Source organism: Epinephelus fuscoguttatus, linkage group LG6, assembly GCF_011397635.1.
Source record: "Epinephelus fuscoguttatus linkage group LG6, E.fuscoguttatus.final_Chr_v1".
Taxonomy (NCBI): domain Eukaryota; kingdom Metazoa; phylum Chordata; class Actinopteri; order Perciformes; family Serranidae; genus Epinephelus; species Epinephelus fuscoguttatus.
In genome coordinates this window covers 32517162-32538444 of record NC_064757.1, presented here as the reverse complement: position 1 = coordinate 32538444, position 21283 = coordinate 32517162, and the positions used below count along the sequence as shown (strand labels likewise).

The 21283-nt window shown below is 43.0% G+C and overlaps 1 protein-coding gene across 2 annotated transcripts; it reads right to left on the bottom strand.

Annotated features, from left to right (window-relative positions):
* Window positions 1-874: 874 nt before the first annotated feature.
* Window positions 875-21142, bottom strand: osmr (oncostatin M receptor). 2 transcript variants are annotated; one of them, XM_049579345.1, is made up of 17 exons: window positions 20981-21142; window positions 20749-20903; window positions 20433-20586; window positions 7987-8259; window positions 7690-7819; window positions 7243-7391; window positions 6915-7048; window positions 6679-6820; window positions 6368-6453; window positions 6044-6260; window positions 5705-5890; window positions 5501-5602; window positions 4514-4672; window positions 4256-4408; window positions 4063-4144; window positions 3891-3975; window positions 875-1806 (listed from the first exon to the last, which is right to left on the bottom strand). In XM_049579345.1, exons 1-17 carry the CDS (start codon window positions 21075-21077, stop codon window positions 1444-1446), a joined length of 2667 nt encoding a protein of 888 aa, XP_049435302.1. In that variant the 5' UTR covers window positions 21078-21142; the 3' UTR covers window positions 875-1443. The 2 variants fall into 2 exon arrangements, with proteins under 2 accessions (XP_049435302.1, XP_049435303.1); XM_049579346.1 differs by lacking the exon at window positions 20981-21142 and having other exon boundaries at window positions 7987-8132; window positions 8216-8259; window positions 20749-20887.
* Window positions 21143-21283: the final 141 nt, after the last annotated feature.

Below are 21283 nucleotides of genomic sequence, written 5' to 3'. Positions count from 1 at the left end.
ATGAGAGAACGAAAAACCGGTACAAACAATTTTCAATACACCTGTTCATTGTAAGGTCACTTGTCAGACAGATGGAGGTAAAAACAGTGAAAATCTGCACAATCAGGGCACCCATTAGCTCACGTGGTAGAGCAGGTGCCCCACTGTACAAAGGCTTTGCCCTTGTTGCAGCAGCTGTGGGTTCAATTTCAACCTATGGCCCTTTGCAGCATGTCGTCGTCGTCGTCGTCGTCGCCCCCCCCATGCTAACAACCGTCCTGTTAAAGGCAAAAGCCCTAGAAATATCTTTAAAAGAAAACTGTAAGATCAGTGTGATTACTTCCTCTGACCTAGATTTCTACCTGTAGCGAAACTAAGATCATGCTCACACACAGCTGTGTTAATTTTCAAAAAAAATTCCAGTAACTGTTAGTCATTTACTGTAGGTAACAGATTTCCTGCTATGAACCGGTTCTGTGTGTTTCTCCATGTAGCAGCACACTTGTGAGAACAATTACACACCTCACTCGGTTCCTCAGATGCCTTTGAAGCGACTAAAACAATAATCTGTCTTCCAAAAACCTGGTTGTTTTTGGCACCTGGAAATGCACATGGCAACAGCACACTAGATAAACTGTGAAATCACGTTCTCGGTCAGAACACGTGTCTGTTTATTAACTGAGTACTTGCTAAAAACAAGAGTCATAACTGTGGAGCAAAATATCTGTAAGCTTGTAGGAGGTTTGACCTGTTTTAACAAGTAGAGAGTGTTCAGGTTTGAGATTCCTGACTGTTTTTCTGTATCTGAGTCAGATGCTTATTACAGTAAAAACACCTCTTACCCATTAGTCACTGATGAGGAGCTGCAGAGAAAAGAAATAGTGACAAGTAACCCTTTTAATCCTTGCATCAATATTTTATTACGCAACTTATACAAAGTACTTCCTTCACCCTGATATTCCAGTACAGTTTTTGATTATTTAAAAACACATTTCAATAGGACCATACAAGTAATATAAAATCAAAAGCTCAAAAAAGATGCATATGCTCAGATGCCTTATCAGTGCTACCAAATGCATCCTGCAGATAACATCTGTAGCTGCTTCACAGTTCACCAAAATCTTTACACTGAGTTCCTCTTGTGTCACTGTGGACACTTTTACTTTTGGACTGTATTGCTGCAGAAGCCATAAGCAGTTTAAAATACTGTCCAGATAACCTGCTGTGTGTTTTCTGTTCTACATACAATATGTTATAACATCTGCAAGCTATAGTTTCCCAATAAAATCACATATGTACAATGTATAGATGTACAGTATATAGTATGTGGAAACGTGACATTAATACAAAAGATTTACACCAGAAAGCTGCAGGTTCACATTCTGTCCAACAAACAAAGCACCTATCTTAAACTCCTAAAACCATATGACATCAAAGTTTTAGGTTTGTTCTTTAACTTTTCACTTATAGATTATCATTGGAGATATAACCGTAAATAACACTGCATGACTCCAGCAGACTCTCAGAGGTTTCACAACTTGATTTGATCTCAGTGACTCCTTCCGCCTCAGACAAATCCTCCACTGCGGTGGGCAAGTACGTCTTGTTTGTGATGCATGTTATTTGTTGAAGGTCAGGTGTGTCCCAGGACACTGTGACTGACTGCGGACAGTAGTCTACTTGGAGTGGCAACGTTGGAGAGAAGGACTTGGAACCAGGAGAGGGCAGTGTGTTCAGGGTTTCATCCAGAGGAGGTCTGCTATTCACGATCTCAATGTCACAGCAGCTGCACTCCTCCACCTTCTGAGACTGCAGCCTCTCACCAGTCTGCGCAAACACACAGAGCGGATTATAATAATGTGAGGCAAATAATTATGCATGAGTTTAGATAAGAGAAGCAGGTCTATATCACAAAATGGTGTGTGTGCATGATTACGGCAGGTAGACTGGCCGAAGTATGGATCTACTTTGCTATGCAGTTTACATTCATTCAGACTCAGTTTGACATTATTTCTGTTGTACTGGAAGTTTTTTTGGATATTTTTCTTGCCTTAGTCTGCATTACAAATCTCTACAATAAGGTGGTGAGTAAAATTTTATCATGACCTCATAATGGACCAAAAATATGAAAATAAGATCCAGCTTGACAAATACGGAATTTCCCTTAAATGCTCTTAAAGCCTCCTTTGTACCAACAATCATATAACCTCCTGAGATCTGAGCTTTTGTTTGGTTTGTATATTCTATTTCTTCTAGCTATTTGGGATTAGTAGCACCTGATAATTATAAAAAAAACAAGCTTGAAAAAAGATGTCCTCATATAAAGACGATGGGTTTATTTTTAATAGTCACAAATGTGCAATAAAGTATAAAATAGTTTATTTCAGGTGATGATTTCAGTAAATTAGTATATTTCAGTTCTGCCACACTTAACTGGCCTGTGCGAAATGTTACGGTAACACAAAAATAAAGTCCTAATGTCCTCAAATGAATACCTCCTAATTAACAGTGTCTCAGTGTTTTGTATTTGTATGCCATATCAAACTACAAATTTAATTTTACTGATTTATTTAAAGCTCATTTTCATCTGTTGTCCCTGGGTGTGAAATATACTGCACATATAACAATATAAAAAAGGTTATTTCATGTAGCACAACAATATGAATATGATAATTCCTCACAACATTAATAAATACATACACCTGTAGGACAAACAAGTGCATGAACGTTAAGAGAGGAATTACCAGACCTGTCTTTCTACCAGTCTGTCTTTCAAATCTTAGGTGCTATATCGTAGGCAACTGGACTTGCTCGAGTTTCTTGAGGACGTTTCCCTCTCATCCAAGAGGCTTCTTCAGTTCTAACGGTCCAGGTTCAGGTGTGAAAGGTGTGTTTCACACCTGGACCCATGTAACCTTAACGACACACATGATGGCCAGGTGGGTCAGCAACTCACATGTGGCCTTAATGACTCAGAAACTCAGCTCACATGTGACCTCAATGACTCTGTAAGTGTTTGCACAGTGTATAAAGCCTGTGACTCGGCACCAGTCAGGTAGAACTGAAGAAGTGTCTTGGATGAGAGGTGAAGCATCTTCAAGAAACTCAACCAAGTCCAGTTGCCTACGATACAGCACCTAAGATTACCATGACCTGGATGACTGAGAACCTTCACCAACGTCTGTCTTTCAACCATTTTTAACATTAGCTTTAAACAGAGTAAAACTCAAACAGTTTCTGACATTTGTAGGGAGGGCATTATTTTGTTGCTGATATTGAATGTTTGAGTCTCCCCTTGTTGATGATCTTGTTTGTCTAACTCCCCATGAACTGTTAAATAAACTGTTTTAGGGGTCAGGGAGCTAAACCATGCCGTATCCTGTTAAGTAAACAAACACTGGCCAATTGGAAGGGTTTGTACCTTATTCACTTTTGTATCTGGATCGGCTGCAGACTGATATGGCAGAGTTGGCCATCTTGATTTTACATGGTTTAGAGTTTTGTGCTTCTGTTACCACTAGGTGACACAAAAAAGTGTCTACGAACATGGACGACAGGTCCAATTTGAGAAGATAAAGGATAAGGATGAGGATGAAAATGCAGGGTCTCAAGGGTTTAGTTTGAGATGGTTTTTTGGAACTCATCTGCAATAACTAGCCAGGAAATTTAGTTCTTGTGTGTAATTTTCTTATATAGACATGAGTGAAATAAGCCAGTGATTGGAATAAACAAAAATGAATGAGCCACCTAAACAAGTGTTTAAAACATCTATAATAAACTGAAAACAATACTCCATGCTCTCCAAAAGAAAAGAGGGAAAATGTATGTATCGTGTACTAAAGGCAACTTTTGGTGAGTTTTTTGGTTTCCTCTTTATGAATGGTCTCACTGTTTCAACAGTTTCGCCTTACCTCATGCAGGAAGCTGTCTAACTCTGGAGTTTTGATGTTCATACCAGCAGGATAAGCAAATACCTCCTTGAGCCCGCTCTTCAGCCTGGAAGATGGAAGCAAGAGAAAGGCTTCAGGTCATCTTCTGCAGGAGTTAATGTTTAAGTGGAGATTTCGAGGTACAGTTACTCACATTTCTCTTCGAGGCCACAAGAGAATGATGCATCCCAGCAGTAACAAGATGGGAGTCAGTATCTTGACCAAGTGAGCAGAGTCTACCAGAGGAAACAGAAGATGAACTTGTAGTCAAAAGAGAAAAAAGTAAAATGATAAATACTGTTGAATTATTGAATCTCTATGATTGTACTGGATGTTAAGGAGCTCACAGTTGGTTCTGGTCCTGATAATGATACTGGTTGGTTGTCCAGGCCCCTCCTTAGTGAGAGCGCTCACAGAGAAAGCATACTCTTGGTTCTGCTGCAGACCCTCTATAGTCACAGACTTCTTATGAGGGTCTGCCACTGACACGTTGAACCGATCTAGATGCACACATACAGTCATATTTAGCATGTTTTTTTTTTTTTGAGCCCAAAAAGAGATCAAGGTCAAGAATTACCAGCACCGGAAGCTTCTTCTGAACCTACTTGCAGCATGACCTGGCAGCGTATCAGACTCCACTGTCACCAGGTAACCAGTGATGAACGCCGGATGAGCCGGATCGTCCTCATTGTAACGCCACTCCAGTGTCACAGAGAAGGAAGTTCTCTGAACAGGTTCAACCAGTTCTGGGGACCTGACAGATTCTGAGGAAAAGGTGGTTTTGAGGAAGGAAGACGGATAGCATCAGTAACAATTAAAGCAACAGAAGCAAGAACACAACTTCCCCAAATGATACGACCAGGGGACTGTTTACGTGACGCCTGCATTGTTGTGCTGTTGTCAGAATCTGCTGCAAGAGCTTCGATGTGATCACTTTGTGGTTATTTTGTCATCAAATGAAACCTGGTGTTGTGTTCACTGACGTCTGTCAAGAGGAATATAACTTGCATAATGATCTTGTCCCTGCTTCCTCCTCTCTGCACAACTGATAAACAGGAAAGATGGTGTTTTGTGTTTACATGACATCTAGAGGAAGTCCCCATTCGAATATCCGATAAAGACGTCCTGTGTCAAAACTTTAGCCGCCACACCTTGTTAAAAGGTTGACTTTTCATTTCATCCACCGCACAGACTTGACCCTGACTTTAGAACAGAGACGCACACAAACACACACAGCAGCATGACCTGGCAGCATACACTAACATTAAATCAACACAACTTACATAACCTTGCTCTCTTATCCCATTATCCCAATTTTGTTTACTGACCTGTATTCATAGTACTCGTCGTCTTTGTGTTGTTCTGTTAGTGTTTTGTCTTGTCATTTAAAAAAAAAAAAAATTAACCATGTGCATGAGATCTCATCTTTTAGTTTCTCACCGGTCCTGTCCATTGAGGCATCAGCTCTGAAACATACCATAAACCCCTCTAATAGACCAGCAAAACACTCAGGGAGAGCTACTGCTGTAGATACACATTAATACACAGACACACAATTCCAGTTTAACTCACTGATCAGTAATGACACTCACTCTGCTCTTGTGAGTATCCAGTCTGTACCTCCAGTAGCCTGTGTCCATTCTCTGTGCATCCGTAGATATTAAATGTATACCTATGACCTGCTTTAAAGTTTCCTGCAAAATAAAAGTGTATGACAATGAATGCTGAAGTAGGAAAAACTTAAATAGATGCATTAGCACTGACAACTAAAGGAAAACAGCTAAATAAAAGCTCACCAGCAGCTAGGGACAATGTGTTGTTTCCCTCAGGCACCTTCAGCCATCGCAGAACACAAGGCTCTGCGTTTCCCAGAATGCACCACTCCACGGTGTAGCCACAGGTGACAGTGTGCTGCTCGTCCCAGGACAGATTAAAACCAGCTGCTGCGCTGCTGCTCAACCGCTTCGTTACTGGGAGGATTTCTGACAGAGACATAAATTGCAGACTGTCAGGCAACCAAAAAAGTATCAGTGAGGGTAAATTTGAACAGTCATATGAACAAAAAATCAACGCTAGCAGAGTGAAAACTTCCACCAACACTGAACTGAGACAATCTCAGCTGAGGCGTTGCTCACCTCCGTTTTCCCTCTGTGATGGGATGGTGATGTGAGCAGGGACGCTGGAGTTGCTGAGAACAACAGCATGGACAGTGAACTCATACTGTCCCCCATTGATGAACACGTCTGCCTGGTTTTGCCCACTGTCCTTCCTATCGGTCCAGTTTTTGCCTTCCTGTGACCACTTAATGTCATAGCCTTTGATGATCTCTTTGACTGCTGAGCCAGGAGCATGCTGGGAACAAGTTGGGAAAAGTTTGGTGACTAGTTTAATCGAACAACGAGTTTGTGTACTATTACACCATTTGCACCAAAATAAAAAAGACGAGTTTGGAGTCTTACTGGAATCCATAATAGAGTAACTTGACGACTGTTCGGGTCGGGCAGCTGCTTTATTCTCCTCCATACGTCCAAGGTCACCAACGGATCTGAAGAGATCACATGATTATTTGTTTCAGGCAAAGTTGGAAATCATTCAACCATGATTTCCTGAGTTTATGAATGTTGAAGGGTAACTTATGGCCTGAAATATGACGACATTTTTGGTCCCAACTTGGGCAGAGCATGGTCTAATTGAACTTGGACCTGGAATAGACATGGCGACAACGTTTATACACCATAACATCCTGGTAATACATACTTTTTGTACTCACAAGTTGTGAAGGATATGGGCTGTGTCCATTTTCCCCAGAGCCTGCCATTGAGAGAGCAGCGTACCCTAGTGGAGTAGTGGGTGTTGGGAAGCAGATGTTCCAGTTTGACTTTGCAGTGACCGCTCACATTATTGCAACTCACCTGTTAAAAAAAAACAGACAGAAGATTAAAAATAAATGCACTAAAATATTCTGCTCTGCAGGATGTTTGTTTTAGTTCCATGGATTAAACTCACCTGTGTGGTGCGGTCTGGGTCTGCAGTGACCTGACAGAGGAGGTTCAGTCTGGTCAAGTTCCCATGTACGACCCAGGACACAGCAGTGTCTGTGGCCCCAGGGCTCACTGTTTTCACCTCCACAACAGGAAACACTAACAGCAACACACACATGCACAAATGTTTATCTTCAAGTATCTATGCAGTGAACACTGAAACAACACAATGACTGCCCTGATAATGCCATGTTTCTTGAGTATTTCAGCCGTCATAGCACATTTGAAAGTGTACAGCAACATCATACACTGTATATTCAATATTCTGATCAAATGTCTGCGTGAACTCTGACCTCTTTCAGACAGATTGAAGGTGTAGCTCTCCATCGCCTCTCCCAGCTTGTCCTTCACCACCACACTGATGTTGTATTCTTCCAACTGTGGGACAGCCGAGAAAGTACAAGGAAACTGCTGACATTTGATGGGAGCCTGGTCTGAGTTCCTGTGATTTCAGAGGAGGGAACGGGAAAAGACCTCTCAGACATCCAACAGAACTGTTGCTCTGGGATTTATTTAAGAACAAACAACCTTGTTGCCCCGTAATCCAGTTTAGTTACAGTGTGGTAAACATTTGTAGTCTAGTATGAAGAACTTGGAGGCAGCTCCAAATGAATGTAACATACATTTTGTATTTGAAACCTTGTTGTTTACCTTTATGAAAAATATCATTATTCTAGGCCTGAGACGCTCTGCCCTGTATACGTTTGTACATGAGAATTTTGGGTAATGTAAGCACTCACTCTATGTGGAGAGTGTGACTCTGCTTGTTGGGATCATATTGATCTCGTTTTCTGCCTGGATCCCAGGTGCAAATGACGGTTGTCATGTCTGAGGTCAAACAGCTGATGTTTCTGGGCTTAAGGGGAGGAACTACAATGCACACACGCACACGCACACGCACACGCACACGCACACGCACACGCGCGCGCACACACACACACACACACACACACACACACACACACACACACACACGTGTAAAAAATAATATTAAAAAAAATGAAGAATGTAAAAAGAAATAAAAAAGGCAAACTTACAACTGATGTAGTTCCAGGCATAACTTGGCTTTCCTGTTGTATCATGGCAGGTGAGCGTGAGACGTTTAATTCGTGTTGTTGGGATGGTCAGGTTATGTACAGTGATAGCCTTGACTCTGTCTCCGATGTTGAAAAGAGGGTATTTGCTGTTATTAAAGGTCATGCTGTTAATATTGACTCCTCTTGAGGGGACACAGCAGAATATGGCAGTGGCGTGCTCTCTCATCACCTGCTGGAGGGGGAAGATCTTGCTTCTATTCTCTGCCTGGAATCCTGCAGGTCACAGAGGAGAGTTTTCGCACGGTCTCATGAGAATCTGGGGGATTACATATTATCATCTGGCCTGGGAACACCTTGGGGACCCCCAGGAGGAGCTGGAAAGCGTTGCTGAGGAGAGGGACGTCTGGAATGCTTTGCTTGCCCTGCTGCCCCCACGACCCAGCTTTGGATAAGTAGTTGAAAATGGATGGATGGATAGATGGATGGATAGTTCTACTATTATTATAGACATATAATTCTTATTGTTACATACTATTATATATTAAAATATATATACAGTACAGGCCAAAAGTTTGGACACACCTTCTCATTCAATGCGTTTTCTTTATTTTCATGACTATTTACATTGTAGATTCTCACTGAAGGCATCAAAACTATGAATGAACACATGTGGAGTTATGTACTTAACAAAAAAAGGTGAAATAACTGAAAACATGTTTTATATTCTAGTTTCTTCAAAATAGCCACCCTTTGCTCTGATTACTGCTTCGCACACTCTTGGCATTCTCTCCATGAGCTTCAAGAGGTAGTCACCTGAAATGGTTTTCCAACAGTCTTGAAGGAGTTCCCAGAGGTGTTTAGCACTTGTTGGCTGCTTTGCCTTCACTCTGCGGTCCAGCTCACCCCAAACCATCTTGATTGGGTTCAGGTCCGGTGACTGTGGAGGCCAGGTCATCTGCCGCAGCACTCCATCACTCTCCTTCTTGGTCAAATAGCCCTTACACAGCCTGGAGGTGTGTTTGGGGTTGTTGCGGCTGACTGACGATCACTATAAAACCGACACGCCGCAGGAGGCTAAGCATGGGAGATAACTTTGACGCGCCCACAAACTGATTCACACTCTCTCCTTTACTCAGTTCATTTCTCTTTAATACCATATCCATATCACAAAGCCATGCATTTGACACATGCGCTAGTGCAAGGTTAAATAATGATACAAGTAACAGGACTCATAACGTGCTGATTTACGTGTTATTGTTAGCGTTAGCGGTCAACAGAGAGTTTCCCTCCCGACTCACCCTCCTTCGTGGACAAACACAGAACTGACAACAGGTGAGCATAATCATCTGCAATCACAGAGGGCACCACACAGTGACACGCCCACCACCCAAGCACCAATGGCGTGTACTCACCCACATCACATAGACATCCAGACTTACCAGCACACACACAGATATGGCTCCTACATTCCGGCCCCTAATTATGCTAAAGCATTAATTACATAATCACTCCTATGTAGGAGACAAAATTAAACAGTCAGAAAACAACATTATATACAAACATTCCACACCTGTGCCCATACCCCCCAAAGTCCGACACCAGATCTAAATGAGTTATTCTGGCTGGGAAATGTCAGCTCAAGCTCATCAGCATGTCCATTTACAACTGTCCAAGTCGATAAAGAGTCTATATCAGTAAAAAGTTCAAAAGTCAATTCAGATGTTCATGGCTCCTCTGCTTCTTGAAGAAGGCACACCTTAGTAATGGGTCTGTCCAGGCAGCTGGTCCTTGTCTTGATACGAACCTGACGTACGAGTCCTCTTTTATCAGGAACCGCTTGCACCACCCTTCCAGTGAGCCAGGAGTTACGAGGTGCAGATTCATCCACGACGATAACAAGATCCCCAGGAACAAAGTTCCGTCTAGTGCTCTGCCACTTCTGACGCTCCTGAAGCTGAGGCAAGTACTCCTTAACCCAGCGCTTCCAGAACAGGTCCGCCAAATACTGCACTTGTCTCCAACGTCGACGGGCATACATGTCCTCTCTTTGAAACACTCCTGGTGGCAATGATGGCTTGGACTTGAGAAGGAGAATATGGTTAGGGGTCAGTGCTTCTAAGTCATTTGGATCAGTGGAGGCCTTAGTTATGGGACAGCTGTTTATAATAGCCTTGGCTTCACAAAGGACTGTATGGAGACCTTCCTCATTAAGATTTTGTGTCCTCAAAGTGGAGTTCAACACTTTCCGTACAGACCTTATCAACCGCTCCCACACCCCACCATGATGTGACCCAAACGGAGGATTAAAAACCCACTGAATTCCCTTCTGAAGGAGTATGTCACTGATCTGGGCATGATTCCATTTTCCATTTTTATTGCCTCCCTCAACTCGCGTTCAGCTCCCACAAAGTTAGTGCCATTGTCGGAACGTAGCTCCAACACCTGACCACGCCTTGCCACGAAGCGTGTAAGGGCATTGACAAAGCAATCTGTGTCTAGCGATGACACTACCTCAAGGTGCACGGCTCTTACAGCTAGGCACGTAAAGATAACCCCATACCTCTTTACAGTGCACCTTCCTCTTTTGACCCAAAAGGGCCCAAAGCAATCTATTCCCACTCGGGTGAATGGAGGTTCGTCAGGAGAAACTCTGTCATGGGGAAGATCTGCCATCCGCTGCTGTCCCAGTGCAGCATGCAACCTACGACAAACAACACACCTTGAGCCTTCTTATAGCGATACTGGCACCTGGAATCCAGTATCTCTGCCGTAGCCTTGAAAGCATGTGATTACGTCCACCATGCCCTGTGGCTTGATGTATATGGTTGAGGACAAGGTCAGAAATGTGAAGATCTTTAGCCAATATAGCAGGATGTCTTGCCTCATCCGGCATAGCTGCTCTACCAAGCCTACCCCCCACTCTTAGAATGCCTCCTTCAAATACGGGATCAAGCTTGAGGAGATGACTAGTCCTTTTCACACTTTCCCCGTTCTGCAAGCTGGCTATCTCCTCTGAGAACCTCTTTCCTTGACAAAAGCAAACAATGGCCGTTTCTGCCTTGTCAAACTCTTCAACTGAAAGAGGACTACCTACAGCCTGAGCCTTGACTATCTGCATCTCCTTCTGTAGCCTTTCTTCAAGCCCCCTTTCATCCAGGCCTGACTCAGTGAAAGTTGCTCTCAACTGCTTCCTCCTCTGACTGAGATGCAATAACAAGGTCTTGAACCTAAGAAGCCAACCCACCATCCTCTTCAACTTAATCCAAGAGGAGAAGTGACAGATGAAGTGCATAACCAAGTCAGCCCGCTCCTCAGCTTGGATTGCATTCACTGTCTTGATCTCAGGATCTTCTGAAGAGACCTTTCCAGAGAGATCAGGGTTTGCCGGCCACTTAATTTCAGGCTCAACAAGAAACTTAGGTCCTGATACCCACTTGTCCGCACTCAAGAAGGATTCCATTTTAGCCCCTCTAGAAGCCAAGTCTGCAGGATTACTTGATGTACTCACATATCTCCACTGAGAAGAACTGGACAGTGTGAGTATCTCTGACACCCGATTTGCCACAAAAGTTTTGAACCTTGAAGTTTTGTTTTCGATGTACTTCAGTACAGATGTACTGTCGGTCCAAAAAACTGACTCCTGCAGAGGCAACTGTAACTCCTTCCTCCACAGCTTATCCATCCTGCTCGCAACCACTGCAGCTGTCAATTCCAGGCAAGGGATGGTGATGGATTTCAATGGAGCGACATGTGCCTTTCCCATCATAAATGCACTGTGGACCTGTCCATTTATGTCATGCTGCAACAGGTAAGTCACCGTTCCATACCCGTCCTCACTCGCATCCGCAAAGTGGTGCAGCTGGGCAGAAGAGACTTTCCCAAAGCTGAGAGGTTTCAAGCACCGGTCAACCTTGAAATTCTCAAGCTGATGGAGCTCCTCGAGCCAAACCATCCATTTTTGGGCAATCGTGACCGGCAAGGAATCGTCCCAACCCAGCTGGTTTCTGCACAAGTTCTGGAGGATTCTTTTGGCAGATAGTACGACAGGTGCCAAAAATCCCAAGGGATCATAAATAGAACTAACAATGGACAAGATCCCTCTCCTTGTCAGGGGTCTGTCCCTGAGAGTAATCTTAAACTTAAAGGCGTCAGCCTGGACACACCATTGCACACCCAAAGCTCTTTCTATGGGCAAAGAATCATTATCCAAATCCAGGTCCGTAACCTCCATAGACCTTTCCTCTCGAGGGATGGCAGCAAGCACATTGCGTCTATTGCTAATCCATTTGGTAAGATGAAAGCCTCCTCTAGCACAAACAGTGCTTAGTTCTTGATAAAGTGATACTGCCTCCTCTTTGGAATCAACTGATACAAGGCAATCATCCACATAGAAATTATGCAGAATGGTGTCAACCACCTTAGGGCTGAACTGCCAACGATTATCTTCTGCGCATTTTCTCATGGCAAAAATTGCACAACTTGGAGACGATGTGGCTCCAAACAGATGCGCAACCATTCGGTACTCTACCAGATCCTGACTGTGATCTCCATCTGGCCACCAAAGAAACCTTAACAGGTCGTAGTCTGACCTTGGCACCCTGACCTGATGGAACATAGCTGCAATGTCAGCCATAAGTACAATGGGCTCTTTTCGAAACCTGCATATGACACCAACCAGAGAGCTGGTAAGATCTGGGCCTTGAAGAAGCTGGGCATTTAAAGATGTTCCTTGGAATGTAGCAGCACAATCAAAAACAACTCTCATCTTTTTCTTCTGTGGGTGATACACCCCATGATGTGGTATGTACCATACCCTACCATCACAACGACCCAGATCCTCAGTTGGTACCCTCTCAGCGTAGCCCTTAGAGATGATGTCACCCATGAAGTTGGTATAATCAGCATGAAAAGTGCTGTCCTTATTGAATCTCCTTCTGAGACTCAGTGCTCGCTGTTCAGCGACCTTCTTGTTATTGGGCATTTTCACATCACACTGCCTCAAAGGTAAGCCAACGCTATAATGACCGTCAACCAGCTGAGCTGACTTGGTGACAGACTCCATGAAGAGCCAATCTTCTCTAGACAGACCCAGCTGCTCATCCTGAGCACATTCAGGGAAGTCTGCCTTTGTCTGCCGTTCCCACAGCTCGTCAAGCTTTGCAACGGAAATCCTATTGACGGTAACATCATGCTCTCCACAAGCAGCAGTGATGCAGTCTCCTCTAAGAGGCCCATTAACAGTCCATCCTAACATGGTCTTTACTGCATAAGGACCACCATCCACACTTTGAATAACTTCCCATGGCTCAAGGGCCCTGGGAACGTTGGTTCCAATAAGCAGGTCCACACCGGAGTTAATCTCGGTTATCTTCACATGCTCAAGATGTGGCCATCTTAGAAGATCTTCCTGTCTAGGAATATTACCCTGATGGACAGGCATACATCTCTGCATGAACAGATCAGGCAGCTCACAGAAACAGTCTGTGTCCAATCCAGCTACCTCCAGGTCCGTCACAATGTGACTGCCAACAACCTTCTCCTGACCCATTGTCCTTAGGAGAATGTCCATTTTCCTCCCTGTGAGATTCAGCCTGTTCATGAGCCTTTCAGTACAAAATGACGCAGAGCTCCCAGGATCCAGAAAGGCATAAGTAACAAGTGTTTCCTGCCCTCTCTTAGATTTTACTCGAACCGGCAGTATAGAAAATGTACAATCATGCTCCCCAGCCCCAGTAAGTCCACTGGATTGCACAGAGATCAAAGCACTTCCACCTGTAGCTTCTACTTCCCTCTTCACTTGTACTGAACCAGCCTCGCCTTCCTTACAGCGGACATGCAATATGGTGGGATGCTTCAGATCGCATACTTTACAAATAAGAGGTTTCTTACAATCTTTGCTTCTATGCCCAATGCACAGACAGCCGAAACATACCCCATGTTTTTTCAAGAAGGACATCTTCTCACTGTGAGTCTTCTTTTCCAATAGAAAGCACAGATCTAAAGTGTGTCCAGCTCCACAAAACAAACAAACCTTTCCCATAGGTGAGCCCTTTTTATTCTTTATTCCAGCTTCAACCTTCTCTTCCACTGCAGCGATGGTAGTGGCAAAGCTACTACCCTTAGCTTTAGAAAAAGGTTGAGATTTAACATGTTTCACATCCTTTCTTACTGCTGCTGGAGAATCATGAAGATCTCCAAACAGAGGGTCACTTGCTATTTTCACCTGCCTTTCAATGAACTCAACGATGTCACGAAAGTTAGCTCTACGATGGGACTTCTCCTGTAAATCACAGGCAACGTCTCGCCACCTATCCCTGAGCTTGTAAGGCAGCTTCTTCATTACTGTTTGCATATTAACAGGAGCATCCAATTCATATGCAGACTCTGCCCCTTCCAGAGCATTGCAGCATGCACGCAACAAGAAGCTATATGCCTGCAAGGCTTTCACATCCTCAGATCTTACCACCGGCCACGTGAAAACTTTCTCCATATAGGCAGAAGCGATTTTCAATGGATCACCAAAGTGATCTCGCAAAAAAGATTTGGCCTTGACATATCCACTTTCAGGAGGCATATGCTGACAGCTTCTAACCATCTCCCTGGGTTGCCCTCCGGTGTATTGCTCAAGGAAGTATAAGCAATCTCTAGCACTGCGAGTCTTTTGCTCAATGCTATATTCAAAGGCGCGAATGAAAGTTTGATATTGTAAAGGATCCCCATCAAAAATCTGAATGTCACGTCTTGGAAGAAAAGAGAGAGACTGCTGCTCTACCAGTAAGGATCTAATCTCATTTTGCCTCTCCAAGACTGTAATTAAGTGACCATGATCAGAGCCGTCTCGAAACATGGGTGCAGAGTGGTCTAGTTGTAACTGAGAACCAATATTAATACTCTGTGTACCACTTTGTTTCGTCTTTGACACCAGCTTCGGCAGCTGGTATGATGTCGTGGCTTGAGGCTGCAAATCCATATTTCTAGCTTTGGGTCTTTCATCCATCCGACATGGATCGAGCTGATCACCTCCAGAAATAGGCAGAGGTGGCTGATTTGCAGCCGCAGGCACAAATAATACAGCGTCAGCATTCAAGGTTTGAACTTGACCCCTTTCTCTCCCCAAGTATGAATTCATTCCATCTGATCTATGTACAGTACTAGGAACTTGTGAGGTCCCTGAGACTCTCAGCACATTTATTTTAGCTACTGATGCAGCTATTTCCATCTCCAAATCGAGCTGCTCCTTCCTTTTCCTGAGCTGCTCCTCTTGCTCTTCCAAAGCGTGCTTATCCTTTAACAACCTTTGGCGAGCAATAAGCGCGGCCACATCTGCCTCAGCTTTAATGCGTGCTGACAAAGTGGATGAAACCGTGGACTTATTTCCTGCTGAGCTTCTTTTATTTGATGCTTTACTTGCAACATTAGAGACACTGTCACTTGGTTTGACATAATCTAAAACAGCATTTCCCACACTATTCTCGGTATGGTCGAGAGCACAAAACTCGTCAATATTTTCATAAAGTTGTTCAACACCAGGTAGGAGTGTCTGAGGGACAACAGAAATACCATCTGTGCTTCCCTTGGCTATGCTTTGGGTATCCCTCCCCTTAGCATCAGAAAGCCATTTCTTCACCCCATCAACAAAATCAATATTGTGTTTGCGTACACTCGAAAACCACTCATTTTGTTTCCTCTGTTCTTCCCGAGGAAGCAATGTGATTCCAGAATCATGGAGCTTACCTGCATCATCAAACAGCACATGCAAATCTTCAAGCTGAGACTGGATACTTGGAGCATTATCTTTATTTTGCGTAAGTCCTTTGATTACCTTCACAGTACCTTTAATTTTGCTCACCTTTTACTTGTCGCTCTTTTTGAAGATTTTCAATTTTATTCACCAAAGCTTTGGCAGTGAGTTTTCTTTGTCTTTTGTCTTCACTTGTATCACATATATCAGAACAGGGATTTGACCTACTTGGCTCCATTTCCATTCATATGATCAACAATCATGCAAAGTCCATTCACACCTATAGTCAATTAACACAGCCATTAAAGTGACTGAAAGGAGATGACGACATCCACCACAACAGGCTTCATATTTAAATATTCCCCCTAAACTGCCTACAGAAAACTAAACTATCCAACTCACCCTAGTCTTCTGTGCATACTAGCGATCGGTATTTATGTACTTATATACCGATGGCCCCGAATCAGACAGACAATCTGTCTTAAAACGAGAACCACGGCGGTACTCCCGAGCCAAATGCTCCACTCGCTTGATGACACAAAAATAAAAAACGGCTGGAAAACAATAAAACAGTACAACCACCTAACGTGGATATACTGCTAATGCCTACCAGGGGAATAGTTTAAATAACGTTACAGCAAACCTGTTGTGTGTGTGTGAGTAGCAATACCTTAACTCCAGCGGCGGTGATGAATGAACGTAGTAGTAGCCTGGCCATGAATGAATCAAAGCAGGCCAGCGATGAATGAAATGCTGTTCACCCAGCGTGGCAGCAGGCGCTCCGGTTTCCGGTTTGAAGCGTTTCCAAAAGATCCTAGGACTCCAGCATCAACGAAACCCTCCGTGGATCAACGCTTCAGAAAGTTCTCTGTTGACTTATGTTGCGGCTGACTGACGATCACTATAAAACCGGCACGCCGCAGGAGGCTAAGCACGGGAGATAACTTTGACGCGCCCACAAACTGATTCACACTCTCTCCTTTACTCAGTTCATTTCTCTTTAATACCATATCCATATCACAAAGCCATGCATTTGACACATGCGCTAGTGCAAGGTTAAATAATGATACAAGTAACAGGACTCATAACGTGCTGATTTACGTGTTATTGTTAGCGTTAGCGGTCAACAGAGTTTCCCTCCCGACTCACCCTCCTTCGTGGACAAACACAGAACTGACAACAGGTGAGCATAATCATCTGCAATCACAGAGGGTACCACACAGTGACACGCCCACCACCCAAGCACCAATGGCGTGTACTCACCCACATCACATAGACATCCAGACTTACCGGCACACACACACATATGGCTCCTACAGGGGTCATTGTCCTGTTGAAAAATAAATGATCGTCCAACTAAACGCAAACCGGATGGGATGGCATGTCGCTGCAGGATGCTGTGGTAGCCATGCTGGTTCAGTGTGCCTTCAATTTTGAATAAATCCCCAACAGTGTCACCAGCAAAACACCCCCACACCATCACACCTCCTCCTCCATGCTTCACAGTGGGAACCAGGCATGTGGAATCCATCCGTTCACCTTTTCTGCGTCTCACAAAGACACGGTGGTTGGAACCAAAGATCTCAAATTTGGACTCATCAGACCAAAGCACAGATTTCCACTGGTCTAATGTCCATTGCTTGTGTTTCTTGGCCCAAACAAATCTCTTCTGCTTGTTGCCTCTCCTTAGCAGTGGTTTCCTAGCAGCTATTTGACCATGAAGGCCTGATTCGCGCAGTCTCCTCTTAACAGTTGTTCTAGAGATGGGTCTGCTGCTAGAACTCTGTGTGGCATTCATCTGCTCTCTGATCTGAGCTGCTGTTAACTTGCGATTTCTGAGGCTGGTGACTCGGATGAACTTATCCTCAGAAGCAGAGGTGACTCTTGGTCTTCCTTTCCTGGGTCGGTCCTCATGTGTGCTAGTTTCGTTGTAGCGCTTGATGGTTTTTGTGACTCCACTTGGGGACACATTTAAAGTTTTTGCAATTTTCCGGACTGACTGACCTTCATTTCTTAAAGTAATGATGGCCACTCGTTTTTCTTTAGTTAGCTGATTGGTTCTTGCCATAATATGAATTTTAACAGTTGTCCAATAGGGCTGTCGGCTGTGTATTAACCTGACTTCTGCACAACACAACTGATGGTCCCAACCCCATTGATAAAGCAAGAAATTCCACTAATTAACCCTGATAAGGCACACCTGTGAAGTGGAAACCATTTCAGGTGACTACCTCTTGAAGCTCATGGAGAGAATGCCAAGAGTGTGCAAAGCAGTAATCAGAGCAAAGGGTGGCTATTTTGAAGAAACTAGAATATAAAACATGTTTTCAGTTATTTCACCTTTTTTTGTTAAGTACATAACTCCACATGTGTTCATTCATAGTTTTGATGCCTTCAGTGAGAATCTACAATGTAAATAGTCATGAAAATAAAGGAAACGCATTGAATGAGAAGGTGTGTCCAAACTTTTGGCCTGTACTGTATAACACATTATCATATTCTACTATTATTATTAGTCATATTTCTGTTGTTTTTCTTGCTGTGCAGCTCTCTCCCTCTCTGTATAATTTAGTCATATGAATTGTCTTCACTGTAATTTTATAATGGTGATGGTACCAAGATGGCTGCTGAGGGCTGCTGTGGTTTGTTAGGTTCCACACCTTTCCTTATTTTTAAAATTTTTCTCCGTCTCCTGTCAGCTTCAGCCAATGTTTTTCAACAAAAATGCTCTAACCCAAAGAAATGCCTGAATCCAAGTCAAGGCTCAAACAAAAGGTACATGGAAAATGGATGTGTTTGGACACTGCTTCTTCTGCATGTGGCTTCTGATTGCTCCACCTGTTCAAGGCCTTTGTCTGGCAAGTAATCAATCATCTTCTTGTGAATTCTCTACTCCTCTAAATAACACACCAAGACTGACTTATTTTGGGCATGGATATTTAGTTGTTTATACCATCTTCTGGCAGAAAGAATATTATAATGGAAAAGACAGCAAACAAATCACCAAGAGAAGCAAATGGCGTGCTTACAACACCTGACTGTTTTTGCTGCTACTAAGTGGGGATATACAGTTGAACCTTGGTCCATTAAATTCAACCCCTAGTCAGATTGCACAACTGGACACAGCAGAAACAACACCGGCTTGGCATGATCACACCAGAGGGAGCGAACTAAAGTATATGCTCCAAATGGAATCACTGATTACTGAGCTTCAACAACCTATCAGTCATTCCACTTTTCACCCAGATGGGTGTGGTCTACAGGATCAAAGAGGTGAACTGTCCAAGGGCTGTCTCCACCAGAGTGCGCAGCTGGATCCAGCTGAAGCAGTGCTGGTGCAGCATGTTTCCACCTGTATGTGTCTGCAAAAACTCGGCAGACGGCAGCAGAATTACTGTCAAAAGAAATGTCTGGTGTGTCACAGTGGCTTCAAAATAATCATTTAACCTTGAATTATAAGAAAACAGTGTCAGTGTGCTTCTCAATTAAGAGGAAAGCCAATGAAAATTCTGGAATAAAGATTAATGAGATAGAGATAGATCAAGTAAATGAGTTTAAATTTTAGGTGTCATTTTAGATTCTCAATTGAAGTTTGATTGACATGTAAAGAGTCTGTGTAAAACTATCAAAACTAATTTAAACTGCTTTCGTCTGATTAGAAAACATATACCCCTTAAGGCAGCACAACAGTTCATGCATGCCATGATATTTTCCCATTTATCATATTGTACAACCGTTTGGGGACAAACAACAACAAGCAGTAATTGTAGAACAGCAAAACACAGGACAACATTCGGACAGTCATCCTTTTCAGTAATAGGTACCAAACTATGGAATACATTTCCATCTAAAATAAAAACATTGACGGAGCTCAAGGCTTTTAACACAAAAGTAAAACAATGACTGAAACTGAAACAAGCCTGTGCACATTGACATTTATATATTATTGTACTCATTTAGTGTACTGCCCTTTACTGTTTTGTGTTTTTGCTTATTGTTTATGTTCTGATTCTGTCTTTGTCTATATGTTTTGTACATTAATGTTTCTGTACTGTTTTTAACCTTTCACACAAACTCTGTTTTAATAGCCAAAGCCTAACCAGGGACAGGGGTTGCGAATTAGCTTCAGCTAGAAACTTGTATGCATGACATCTGTTTTGTATTTTATATGAAATAATGTTTAATGCATTTGTCCCTGATCAGTAAACGTCTAAATAAAAAAAATAAAATAATGTTGGTCTGTTCTGTACACACTATTTATTAATGATGGTTATTCAAAGTTTCATATCTATCTGGCTCTGCTTAACTCTCATCACCCTCCATGTCAAGATTCTAGACAATTCTAGACAAGTGAAAAACATCATGTATGAATCTATGATGACTGAAAAACAAAACAAAATGGATAATGGCATCATCCAAGTTTACACCCATCCAAGTTTATAATGGCCAGGCTCCGGGTAAGATGTGCATTGCAACAGACATTTGCAGTGTCTGCAGCAGTTGAGAAACACTGATAAAAAGATAGGTGGAAAGGAAGAGAAAAAGGATGGGGCCCACTCATACAGAGACAACAGAAACTATCACTTATTTGATGGCCTGGTCTTATCAGTGAAACCGAGAGCACACAAGTCACTGGCCTGTTTTCCATGTATTTGGTTTCATTTTATTTATGTGCACTGACAGGAAGAGAGTAGCATCATCTCACCATAGTGAGTTTTCCAGCTGCTCCAGGGACTTGAGACAGACTGATTATAGAAAAGTCGTATCCTGACTGAGTGATCGACACACTCCAGAGGCACATCAGAGGTCCATGTGAATGTGTGTTTATCTGAATCCACAGGAGACAAACTCAGATTTCTCTAGAATAACAAAAACAGGGAGCAAAATGTCACTCACAGTAGCATAATATCACCACAGTAAATGCTGTTAAAACCAGCATAATACCATAAAATTACTGGGATGCAACTACATGGAGCTTTTAATGAGTACGAAACCCAGACAAAAAATCCTCTGGTACTCACGTTGTAAATAACGGTGTGGTTTTCAGTGCGTCCGATCTGGATCTCATAAAAGTCGCCCACTAAGCTGCTGTGGTTTACCAGCCAGCTCACTACGAGGCTTTGCTTCTTACTGATATTCTGCAGATGAGTTATGCTCGGGCTTGGCAGCTGCCAAACTGACACACAATATATGCAGAGTTACAGGACATATTTTAAGAAGGGAGATGAGAGAATTTAAATAAAACAAACTCACCAGTTTCCAAGCAGCATCCAGTGTGATCCTCAGAAAATATTAGGTACAACCCAAGCAGGTTAACCATGGATAGTCTGAAAGTTATCATCCTCTTCATACAGAAATGAGCAAAGCAAAACTAGAGTGAAATGCTGACCAGTCACTGCACACCCTAACTGAAAGTCCCACGAGTCAATAGTTAAGATGGCCTGCCTACGATTACTGTAGTAGTATTGCGTAACGATGCCAGAACCAATGAGAAGTGTGAAAATGTCAAAGTGATGTTTCCATGTTTTGTTTAACGCGAGGCAAACACACACTTAA